General features: G+C 36.3%; 1 protein-coding gene across 2 annotated transcripts; it reads left to right on the top strand.

Annotated features, from left to right (window-relative positions):
* The first annotated feature begins 772 nt into the window (after window positions 1-772).
* Window positions 773-11,782, top strand: LOC110701595. Of its 2 annotated transcripts, none has more exons than XM_021879227.1 (14): window positions 773-1,040; window positions 1,631-1,730; window positions 3,564-3,691; window positions 3,811-3,964; window positions 4,049-4,158; window positions 4,934-5,017; window positions 5,107-5,155; window positions 5,248-5,339; window positions 6,089-6,221; window positions 8,152-8,231; window positions 8,299-9,764; window positions 9,922-10,035; window positions 10,124-11,060; window positions 11,371-11,782. In XM_021879227.1, exons 2-13 carry the CDS (start codon window positions 1,638-1,640, stop codon window positions 10,696-10,698), a joined length of 3,078 nt encoding a protein of 1,025 aa, XP_021734919.1. In that variant the 5' UTR covers window positions 773-1,040; window positions 1,631-1,637; the 3' UTR covers window positions 10,699-11,060; window positions 11,371-11,782. The 2 variants fall into 2 exon arrangements, with proteins under 2 accessions (XP_021734919.1, XP_021734918.1); XM_021879226.1 differs by having other exon boundaries at window positions 777-1,040; window positions 1,620-1,730.
* The last annotated feature ends 976 nt before the right edge of the window (window positions 11,783-12,758 follow it).

Here is a 12,758-nt window from a genome sequence, read left to right as displayed (position 1 = left end):
CTCACAGCCCTCCGTTTGGAACACCTCGACGTGGCGCAACAAAAAGGAATACGTGGCACATCGACATTCTTGGGAACGCCTTTTAATAGATAGAAAAGATAGATTTAAATGAAATGACGTAAATAAAATAAGTTAGTGTTTGTTATATTTACCTTATTTTCACTTATTTTTAGTGAGGATACGTTCAAATAAGTACATAATAAATAACGCATAGTATCCATCGTTAACGATTAAGACTAGTGGTGTATTTGATCTCATTCACCCCCCTAGCTTTCGTCTCTGAGTGATAGTGTCGGCCAAGAGGAGTGCTTTCGCCGTTGGTGTTCTTTTTGATCTCTACGTATTTCACCGCTCCACTAGAAATTCCCTCTGCCCCTATTGTACTTCAGCTTAGTAGTTTCCATCTCCTGTCCAGGGTTGAGCCATGGGATTTGACGGCGGACTTAAAGTGCCCACTACAAACGGATTACGCTTGCATCCTTTAGCTTACCGTGGCTGCTAGCACAAATGAGTTAGCCGATGCTTATTCCCCGAATACCATCATTGCTTCTTCTCCGAGAAAAAGAAGTTCATGACCCGTGGGCCTTCTACCTCCACAAGGCAATGCTCAGTTTTGATAAGATCAAGAAAAATATGATTGAAATAAATTTTGATAATATTATACTCTTACTAAATAAGATAAGGTAAGATATCAAGTGAATAAAACACACCTTATTTCTTGTAAAAAAAAAAAAAAAAAAACACACTTTATAATGTCGATTCATCATAAGAAATACTCCGTCTATAGCCTTTTTACTCGAAAAATACAAAACTAAACCCGATTGCATAAACCGGGTGTATATTCTAATTTGCGAAATCGGAGAGATACAAAATATTATACGGGGGTAATCAATAAAAAAGAAACGATTGAACGTAGATCTGTCATCGTCTCTCAATCTCTTTCTCTCTCTTTATCTCTCAGTTTCCCATTCAACCGCACTTCACGATCTTCATTGAAGCACCTTCTGATCTTTCAATCCTCCATTCAACCAGTTTCCGAGGTAAGATTTGTAAAAGCATCGATTATCAATTTCACAATCTAGGGTTTATCTTTGATTTAATTCTCAGTACACTCAATTTAGGGTTCTTCTGTACTCGATTATTGAATTATTAGTTATGATTACTTAGGTTTATAAAGGTCGATTTTTGTTGCTAGAGAAGAAAATTTTGTGTTTTTCGAGTTTAATTTGATGTCTGAATAAAGTTTGCCTTTAATCTTAGGATGTAATTATGAAATTGAAATCGGACCTTTTCTCCTTAAAATTATGTGATTTTTTTTAGCCTAATTTGATAATTGAATCAAATTTGGTATTGTTATTGTGTTGCAGAGCCTTTAATGTTAGGATTGAACTATGAAATTGGACCTTTTCTCCTTGTGCTTCGGGCGGTTGCCCGGCTTGCCCCTCCTGCCCGGGCTCAGGGACGGACCTGGTTGTTCTTGTTGTTTATATTCTCTCCTTTCGCATCTGAATTGTTTGACTTATATTGTAATTTTTGTGGATAAAGTAGCAATATCAAGGTTATAGTTAGTTGTTTTAATACTCTATCTCTTACGCTTTTTGGGCCTTTTCTTTAACTAGTTTTGTCCCAGATCAATCATGAGTGACGAGGGTGAGAAGACCTGTCCACTTTGTGCCGAGGAGATGGATTTGACTGATCAGCAATTGAAGCCGTGCAGATGTGGCTATGAGGTTGAGTTTTTTCCATAATTTTTGTGGCTTTGTTTTACCAATTAAAAAGCGTTTTACTTCTTTTTTTTTTTTTCTTCTTTTACAATGTAGCGTCGTTTGCTTATGTGCTCTACCAGATCAATTTAGAGGGATGAATGACAGTTATGGCTTTGTAGTTTAGGGGTGATATTTAAAATCTGTTAATACCCTTTGGCCTTTGCTTCTTCATGGGCTCTTGAAGATGCTGGATTTTTTTAATGTCTCTTGTTCTTAGTTTTAAGCAATTGGGAATTTTGCAATATCTTGAACGTAAGACAATCTCTTTTAATGGTTAATTAATCAAATGTCAGGCTATTGTGTAATCATGCCAGTCCAAACCTTTTACTTCTGCTAAAGTGGAAGTTTGAGGCTGTATTATTGTGACATTTTGGTGTCTTATTATAGATGCATCATGCTTGATTTTATGTACAATCATAAGTTATATATATGTCCTCCGTTTTTTTAATATTGCACTATGAGAGTTGGGCACAAATTTTTTGGTAGTGGTAAAAGAAAGAGAGAGAAAGGTAAAAGTACAAAATTGCCCATGTGATGGTAAACATAAATTAAAGAAACAAGTGTTAAAAAGTAAGGGTAAATAAGGTATTTGTAGTGTGAACACAAATATTTGTTTGCCTAAAATGGATATGGTGCAATATTTGTAAAACGAAGAAAGTAGTATTATGACGAGGCATCAAATTTTAAGTTTTACATTATATCACTTGTTTGTTCTTCCTTCCGTCTATACTCAGCATATGTGGTGTCTACTTTGTATCAGAATTTGATTGAAGTTACTTCATACTTTTTATTGGAATAAAATTTGAATTCCCCTTTTCTTTGTATGTTCACTGTTTGTTTGACTCTTCTTCTTGTCCCTCTTGTGGATTCTGCTGTGTGCAGTAGGATTTTGTTTCGGTTGACTGGGGTTATGTTGGGATTTGTGCTCTGTATCCTGGTATGATTTTAGTAATTGTTCCATCAAGAACGTAAACTGGGCTGGTATGTTCAGTTAGGTAGCTTGCAAATAACTGCTTTAGGCACACAAATTGATTATGGCTGAGAGCCTGAGAAGTTGCATACACCATTTTTCATTTTTTTTTTTATCACGACTGTTCTTTCCTCCATTTGTCCTTTATTTTTCATTCCTTTGCTTGTCTTTAAATCTGCATCCGATGATGCAGATTGCAGAGTAATGAGAAAATTAATTCATTAATGGTGTTTTGTTAATGAAGCATAGAAGATAATCAGTTGGATGATTATGTGGAAGAGTGGTACGAGGCTAGGAGCTAGTACAAACTAAGGATCTAACCACTAATGATTAGATTTTTCTTGTTCTTCAAATTTGGCCTTGCATTATGGTCCATGTCTTCTTGACATTCATCCCTGTTAAAATGATGATAAAGAGTTAGTATCCTAATTTTGACGAAGCTTCATCTTCACTGCCTATTTTTGACAAGGAAAACAGTTGTGTGTTGCTTTTACTGAAAATCCAGCCCTTTTTTCCCTTGCTTCTTATTTTTATTTGTTTCAATTTTACGCTGTATCTAGTGGCTGTATCCTCGTAGTATGAGTTATTTTATCCATTGCAAATTTAATTTGATATTTTCCATTTATTTCTTATCATTTTGGTTAGTCTCTACATTACTCTTATTGACTTTATGACAGTAATAGTCTCTTTTTGTGTTGAACTTTTTCTTGCTGTTGACATGCTTTGAAGTTTAAACTTGTATTTTACTAGAAACTAAATTTGAATTATTATGTATAACTGTTAACAGATGGCTGCAACTGTATTAATTTCTTTGTGCTTTTGTGCAGATTTGTGTGTGGTGTTGGCATCACATAATGGATATGGCCGAGAAAGATGAGTCAGAGGGACGCTGCCCTGCATGTCGCATTGCATATGATAAAGACCGAATTGTAGGGATGGCTGCAAACTGTGAAAGGTTGTTTAACTGAATTTTTTTTTTTTGGTTAGGCCATAAATGTAACTATTATACTTCAGAATGTAACCTAAACCCAAAAAGAATGGAAGAAAAGTATGTCTCATCCCAGCTCTTTTCAGGTTGGTACAAGAAGTTAATATGGAAAAGAAGCACAAGTCACAGAAATCGAAGGTTAAAACATCTGATAGCAGGAAGCAGTTGAGTAGTGTGCGTGTAATTCAAAGAAATCTTGTCTACATAGTGGGCTTACCTCTTGATCTTGCAGATGAAGATGTGAGTGTTTTGTTGATTCCCCTTTTATCATCATATTCAGTTCGGTGCTAATTTTGGTGGTTAATTGTTTCCATTTTTTTGCAGCTTCTACAACGTAAAGACTATTTTGCCCAATATGGCAAGGTTTTGAAGGTGTCCATATCCCGGACTTCAGCTGGCACCATTCAGCAGTTTGCAAACAATACTTGTAGTGTGTAAGTCAAGTTATTGTCTATGTGATTGTTTCATAATATCCTAATTTTACTATTCATATATGTCTTTCTTCTCTTTACTCCTTATGCATGTGTTCTCTTTGCTGGCTTCATCGTAGTTTGCTTCTTGCTTGTGTTGTAGTCGATCCTCAGTGTTTATTGGCATAGCTAGCTTGCTCTGCGTCTTTTATGATATACGTGGTATAATTATTTCAAGTACCCAGTTGAAATGAAGATTACTGATTTCTTGTGATCAATTTTCCTTTATATCGTACTTGGTATCCATTTGGGGATAATTGAGTGTTGCTACTCCCTTGCACTGCTGCTTTATCTATGCTTGTCTGTTATGCCTCCTCTCATCCTTCTCTTGGCTGGTAGACTCGGTCAAGATCATCACTGTATGTTTTGTCCTATCGCAGCCTTCAGTACTCAGTGTTACTGTGGTAGGAAATGTGAACGGACGGTAAAAGGTGGAGGATGAAGTTGTTATTGTTATGGTATCTAAATTCTTGAATGGGTTTTATTTTAGAGCCAATTGCCTTGTTATAAAGATGGAACAAAATTGAAATTATCTGATTAATGTCTGTACTCTGTCTTTGCTGTTACAATATAGTTTAGGTTTAAGGACTCACTGAATTCCTATATTTGATGTGCTGCCATTGCTCTAGAAAGCACAATTTATTTTATTTAATTTTGTAAGGTTTTATTGTACCAATGAAATACATACATCTATCTGAAGGCATGACCGCATGTTCTGCTGCTTATTTTTGGGTTTCAGATATATTACGTACTCAAAAGAGGAGGAGGCAATTCGTTGCATTCAGTCAGTGCATGGATTTATTTTGGATGCCAGGCCTTTGAGGTGATTTGAGAATGGAATCATAACCTTCTTAGTGCTTGTTTTGTATTATTTAATACTACTTATCTTGAAAACTTCACTTTATTTTACAGGGCATGCTTTGGAACTACAAAATACTGTCATGCATGGCTAAGAAATGTGGTATGATATCTGAATGTTAGTTGATTTGTAATATAGAACAACTATATATGTTTAACATTCAGTGCTCACATAGTGTATTTCTTTTGTTTCAGCCCTGCACCAACCCTGATTGTCTATACTTGCATGAGATTGGTTCACATGAGGATAGCTTCACAAAAGATGAAATTATATCTGCTTACACAAGGTATTGATATGCCTGCTTGCTAAAAAGTAGGGTTTGCATTGCTCCTTGACAAGGAAAGGTTTGTTTAAGGACATTAAAATTCGGTAATGGGTACTTGGTAGCTTATGGCTCTAGCTTAGTGTATCTACTTGTGCTTTTAAAATTTTTGTTGGCCTTTGTAATCACTGTGGTTTAGAGGATAATGTGCTGGATTGAAATTAGAAAAATGATAAAGATGTAGACATTTCGTATTGCAAATTGCTGCATTCAAGTTGCAACTTTATGATAATTTTTTATTTTAAGTAATTGATGACTTGTTTTGCTTAACTAGGTTTATCCTTGGTGCAATTTTTATAACAAGTTTCTAATTCTTAAGATGTCAATTATACCTCTTTCTCACTATGCCACATAGTTTTAGGCCATCCTTAAATTATGGACTGCTTTTAAAATCTTGTAAATTTAACTTTGAAATTCCCACATTATCCTTCTTGAATTATGGGAAATTTAGTAAGCTCAATGAATTTAAAAGAAAGACTGTTAGTACGGTGGGGGATGAAAAAAATGTGTGGTGAATGATGGTTTTTCAATTTTACTCCATTTCTTTATAAATTTGCTCTATCAATTAAACCCCTTGTCACTACTCACTAGTGTCTTTCTCATTCATAGCTTTACTTTGGCTTTCTATTATGCATTGCCTTTTAATTTTGTTTGGTTTTTTCTTTTTGATCTGGTTAACCGCTCAGTATTAATGACTCGCTTTTCTTGAATAGAGTTCAGCAGATTACTGGGGTTACAAATAATATGCAACGGCGTGCAGGGGCTACATTGCCTCCTCCAGCAGATGATTATTGCAATAACAATTCTGTTGTAATAGAGAAGCCGACTGCCAAAAGTACTTCAACTGTAAGACCTCTTCCTTTTGTGAGGGCTATTTTTCCCATATTTTTCTTGAAAGACAGTATGGCTGCTTATGTGCTTTTTGAGAGCTCATGCTGTTGGCAAGGACTCAAATTGGCTATGATTTGTGGTTCTAGATTACATTGTGTGTGGTATACTCTTTTTTATAATTGCGACATTTTCCCTTGGCATGCATTAAAGATTGTCAACAGAGAAATTCGTTTGAAAATCTTGCACCGGTTGTTCAACTCTTCCCTAAACGTCTTAAAGTTATATTGATTAAATTGTCCGTTTACCTTCTTTAATGTCTTCCTGAAAATGCATGTTAGGGGACATGTTGTGATTATAAGAAAGCAAAAGAAGTATGTGACATTTGTAACATAAAAGGTTGTTTGACAAGCTGATATAGGTTGGTACTTGAATGTTGACGTAAACTTAAAATATCATTTTTGTTGTCCTTGTGAGTTGTGATAAATAAATTGATCCTTATTACCCTATAGGTTGTTTTACAAACATTGGAAATAATTTTGAAGGAAATTTTCTGTTGCTTGTTTACATAGGGCTTTAAGTGTCTTGTATCTTATCTTTTAGCCAAGCTTGTTTTATCAATATTTGATAATTGGGAAGACATGTATGAATATTACAAGTCTTGGAATTATCTTCATTGTTGTCTTGTTATTTGGATGATTATGTCCTCCATCAGTGGGCGTTTGTCTCTGTTACATGAACTTGGATACTATCTAGATTGTTAGGTATTGGAAGTATGGGTATGCTTCACGATTGATAGCTGGTTTCTGGGATTCTGAATGCAACTCAAATTTAAACTTTTCCTCTCATCTACACACACACACACACAATTTTTTATTTTTATTTTTTGCAATTTCCTCTCCACATATCGACATATACACAGTCTGCACACAGTCAAATATTGGCTTTAAGTATTCTTAGATCAATGTGAAATAGATAATGGCACATGCAATAAGCCGTTTGTTCTCATGCCATGTTAGTCTGTTAAGTACATGATTGTTTCCTTTGTCAGGGCAATGTTTATTATTTGATCTCATTTTAGTCTGACAAATGGTTCTTTGTCCACCCTTTTCTCCAAGGGTTTGTAATATATGCAAGGTTTGAATTAAACTTAATTTTGGAAACCAGAAGAAGACCCCATCTTTTTGCTTTTAGATTTTTAAAATTTATATTAATCGTTATGAAACTTTTATAATATCCGTCAGCCCCTTAGTATTTCCACCAAGTACATATTGCACTCATTTCAATGTTTAGTTGAGTGGAGGTGATAAATGACTTAAAATATTGGGGACATGTAATTTTGATGATTGAGTAAATTAAAGAGAGCACATGGCTCGCATTCTTTGAGGCACATCCTAGAAAGCAAAGTGTTGTAAACTGATGAGAAAGGACACTTTTTGTGTTGATATACTGTACAGTAATTAAGGTTTTTGTTGGAATTCTGAGAGGCAACTGGCTTTTATTAGGTTTGGTAATTGACCAATATTTTTTTGGGGGTAAGGCCAAAAACTAAACTGATATTGAAGCTGTACAGGCATTAAGGCTTTTGTTAGAATTTCTGGTGAAATTATTGACATAACTTAGGTGCGTTAACTGGCTAAAATTCATTGAAGGGTTTATTGGGATAACCGTCATTTGTTGGCTGTGGTTTATGTCTGTACGTGTTTATGTCTTCTGCTTAATTTGAGCAGCTATCTATTGCGCCCTCAAGTTTTTAGGCTAGAAGTATTACCATATAGATATTTGGGCTGAGGTTTTGACATCCGTTTTAAGAGTTACAACTCGTTTGAGTATGAATTGCCAAGTGTATGGGATTCCCTTCTTCCCTGTTACATTATTAAATGCAGTCTATGGTTGTTTTTGCTAATTTGTGTGGTGATATATTCTTATTGTGGCTGTTTGGTTGCAGAATTCAGCAAGCTATTCAAAAGGTTCACCCCCAAATAGCAGTTCGGGTAGATCTGTTGCTCTGCCGCCAGCAGCGTCATGGTAAGTTTCTTTCTTGCCTATTATTACTCTTTCTGTTCATTGTTTTTGATTTCTGTTTCTATATCAGGGGTGCACGTGTTTCCAATTGCAATCCTCCGTCTGTAAGCTTAGCTAGTTCAAATGGATCATCCAAGCAGAAGGCTGAGACAGTTCATGAGTCACCAGTGCTGGCAACAACTGTTTCTGACTTCATTTCCAGTGATAGTGGAAAGAAGCAAATGCTAAATGAAGAAATGAATGCAAATCAAGCTAAAAGTAAATTGGAAATTCCAGAAACAGTGAAGAACACTGGTAATAGTTCTCAAAGAAATGTTTCAGAGGTCTCTTCTACACTTTCAGTTGCTTCAGCTGGAAAGTCTGTAAGCCAGTCATCTTGCTCCCCAGCTATCAGTAGTGATATAGAAGGTGGTGAATGGCTTTTAAATGCAAATTCGTTAGACAGACAACCTTTTTCTTCTTGCGAAGACAACGGGAATTGTTCTGTTATGGACGGTAAAATTCAGAAACTCTGCTCTGATATATCGTCTATAAGCACTGACAAACAGCTAAATAGTGAACATTCTGAGGTCGTCGGACCTAATGGATTGACTTTAAATAATTTCTTATCCCCTAGAAATCAAGGTATACAGTGGCATGAGTCTGAGAGGCTTCAAGAACATTCTTCTGCTACCTCTAATAAACCTAGTACTATTAATTCTTTGACCACTCAAAAAGAAGTATTTGATTTGCGATCAGATATGCAACCTTCGGTTTTACAAAATATACCTTCAGAAACAGAAGATGATTTTAATAATCAAAGACTGCAGGATGCCATAGTCGTCAATCAGGCAGCAATACCCGCATCATCTCCACTCCATCTTTTGAGTCATTTAAGGGTTCCTTTACAGTCTCATGGTGGTGCTGATTGTGCAGGAAATTATACCGCTGCCCCTTCTATTGTAAATAGATTAAGTGATGAGTGTTTGACAAGTGTATCTAGTGCATCTGTTGCTCCTAATGGATTTTTAGACTGTTTTGTCAGCCATACTCCAGACCAGGATAGTTCTTTGCTATTTAAAGGTGGGCAAGAGAGTCGTATGGGAAGATTTGATGGTGAGCTTGGTTATGTGGACTCACAGCCTGCCCTGGATATGGGGGAAAACAGCATAATTTCAAACATACTGTCCTTGGACCTTGATTCTTGGGATGATTCTTTGACATCCCCACAAAATTTGGCCAAGTTGTTGCGTGAAACTGATAAACAAGAGGGTACGGTGAAACTAGCTGGTTCCTGGAAAGGTCAAAATAGCAATCAATCCAGATTTTCTTTTGCAAGGCAGGAAGACTCACGAAATCATTTATTTGACGTGGATCCTTCGCTTGGCAATATTGGTCTGGCAGCAAAGAATCCCCCTTTTGGACAAGAATTTCCTGGAATTAGAGATCCTTATCTTGATAGAATGGGTAATGGTTTTGAATTTCCTCATCGAAATATTGAGCTGTCGGATAATTTGACTAGTGGCCATTCCAATTTTTCTACCAACAAGCTTTCTTGTGAGTACCTATTGTGCCCTTTCTTTATTTGTGAAGTGGGGAAATTTAGGTTCTCTTATCATATATAAGTTGTTTGTCAATGTAACCCCTTTTTTTGTTTTCTTTTATGTTTATTTCTTAACATCTTGCTGACATAGTCTCTTTATCTGAACTTCAGTCTCTAGATCACAGATTTCAGCTCCACCCGGTTTTTCTGCACCAAGTAGGCCTCCTCCTCCAGGTTTTGCTTCACATGAAAGAAGTGATCAGACTTATGGCTTAATGAATTCTGGTTTGTTACTAAACTCCCATCTTCCCTCAAGACATCTTGAATTATTTGTCACATTTTAAGCATTTAAAATTTGTATATGTTATTACAGGAAACCATATGGTAGAGACCCCATCATTCTTGAGAAACCCTTATCAGGCACCACCAAGTGGAAACATAAACCCTGTGAATGATATTGAATTTATAGATCCTGCAATTTTAGCTGTTGGTAAAGGGAGGCTCCCTGGTGGGCTCAATAATTCCTCTATAGACATGAGGCAGAATTACCCTGTACAGCCGCCTGCATTTGAAAATGATTCAAGAATGCAGTTATTTATGCAAAGATCTCATTCACCCCATCAGAACCTTAGATATACTGATGTTAGGGATAACTTCTCTCCACCAAATGACGCATATGGCTTTTCCTCTCGACATATGGATCAGTCCCAAGCTAGTAATCATGTCCCTTTTTCACAATTTTCACTCCAGCAACAGCCTAGAAATACTGCAGTCTCTAATGGTACTTGGGATGATTGGAGTGAGCTGCAAGCTGCAAATGATATTGGTGTAGCAGAGCTCCTTAGGAACGATAGACTTGGTATTAACAAATTCTATGGTGGTTATGAAGATGCCAAGTTTCGAATGACCAATTCAGGAGATTTATACAACAGGAGTTTTGGGATGTGATTATCATCCTAATTCTTATGCCTGAGTGCCAATTTCTGTGGATGGAGACGCATAAATAACAGAGGATATCCTTTTACACAGGGGTGCAGGCAGTCTATTTTTTTTTGACTAGTCTCGTTGGGCAGCTTCACAGAGGAACACTTTATTTGAAGCTGGAGCTACAGCTGATGATGATATGGGATAGGAGGTGCAACGAATGGATGACCACTTGCTGTATTCTTGAGAGTGGTTTGTGATTGTTTGATATGTATTCCAACTGGATGTTATCTTCTATTTTAGTAGTAAAGTTGGAACCATGTCCTAGATTTGGCGTTAAATTTCACATGTGCTAAAAAGTGGAAGAGGATCCTTCTAAGCAACAGGTGATTATGTTTCTTTTCATTAGTTCGAGAAATTAGATATGCATCCTGTTTCTAGTTGTCTTTCCAAAATGTTGCATGTCATCAGTTTATCATCTTTTGTGCTTCTGTGCTTTTTCTCTGGGGCAGCCGATGTCTGACTGTTTTTACTACTGTTACTCGTCTGTTTATGTGCAACTGCAATGTTCACAGGCTGATATGAATATATAGTTATGCTTTAGGCATGTTATTGCTTGGTTGTTTGTACTAGGAATGGTTGAATACAAAGCACAATTTTTGATGATGAAACTTATGCAGATGTCTTTTATTTCAGGTTAAAGGTTGCTTGAGGGTGGGACACAAGCTATATATATACTGTACTGTCTGGTCCTTTATGAAACCATCCGTTCGGCTGTCTGCTCCTGCTCAGAACAATGCTCCAAAATTCTGTGAGAGATGGAAATACAAAATTTTTGCCCTTGGTAATGCATTAATTCTAATGGGTTAGTGCTGTTGATAATATGGTATATACTTTAATTAGCTTTATTTATAGTTCGTGAGCCCCCCCCTTTTTTTTGGTGTTTTGTGATATTGAATTGTCAAATGTGATTTAAAAGGATTTTTTGCTCATCAATTTTGACTTGATCTACATGTTTGTGTCTTGTGTAATGGATGAATTTTCCTTCTACAAAGTTGTGGAAATGCCAAGCTGACTGCCCTGCTGATTTGGGTTTTGGAGGTTGTCACCCAATTTGTCTCATTTCATGCTTAAGAAATTAACATGATGAGAAGTTATGCTTAAAATTGACCACTACCAAAGTGGTTTATGTGAGGCCTTTCATAGTAGGTTGTGCTAACTCAATTTCATCACGCGTCAATAAGATCAAGTTATGATTGAGTGTGATGGGATATTTTTAGCTCTAAGGTTTGATTGTAGGTTTGGATTTTTTTTTTTTTTTTTAAAATCTATTATATTACTCCCTCGGTTTCTTTTTAGTTGCATCACTTTCATATAACGGAAATTTCAAATTAGTTACATCACTCTGCTTTTTAGTTAATAAACTCTTTCTATCTCTCTCCTTTAACATGATTACATTTTTTTTATTCTCTCTCACATATCCACAAATTGACTAGGAGTCCATAATTTGCAAAGTGTTACAACCAAAAAAATCGAAGGAAATGAAATATCATGGTATCTCAGTTGTGTATGATATGATTTATGCTAGTGCATGAAAGTAATTTAATGAAGTACTAGTGGTTTATTATACATCTAATGAAAACATGGCATATTTTGAAACGAACATTTTTTTTTAAAAAAATAAAATCATAATGAGTTGTATTTTCTTAGTTGAGTTATGGTTGATTAATCAAATATGAATTTGAAATTGCAACTTGCGTTAGATAATGTTTCTGAAATTACATATTAATACTAAAGCAAATAGAGTTAATCGCCGCTTCTCCAATAATTAGATGAGCTCTGTGGATGCGCTGGCGATCCGCCTTATGAATATTGCAAACCTGAAACCCAGAGGCAGGTTGTAAAATCCTCCGAATGAGCCATATATAAGCGATATAACCTTGCCCCTCCCCTCGAAGTAGGGAGACCAGAAGATAGTAAACCTGGGCACGGGCCGGGTTGGCCCGCGTGCCGCCCGACACGGCCCGAAGTCAAGCACGGCACGACACGAAGTTCAACTTCCGTGCCACGGGCCGTGCCACGGA

The sequence above is a fragment of the Chenopodium quinoa genome, unplaced genomic scaffold (genome assembly GCF_001683475.1).
Source record: "Chenopodium quinoa cultivar QQ74 unplaced genomic scaffold, ASM168347v1, whole genome shotgun sequence".
NCBI lineage: Eukaryota > Viridiplantae > Streptophyta > Magnoliopsida > Caryophyllales > Amaranthaceae > Chenopodium > Chenopodium quinoa.
This window is presented reverse-complemented; position numbering and strand designations above follow the sequence as displayed.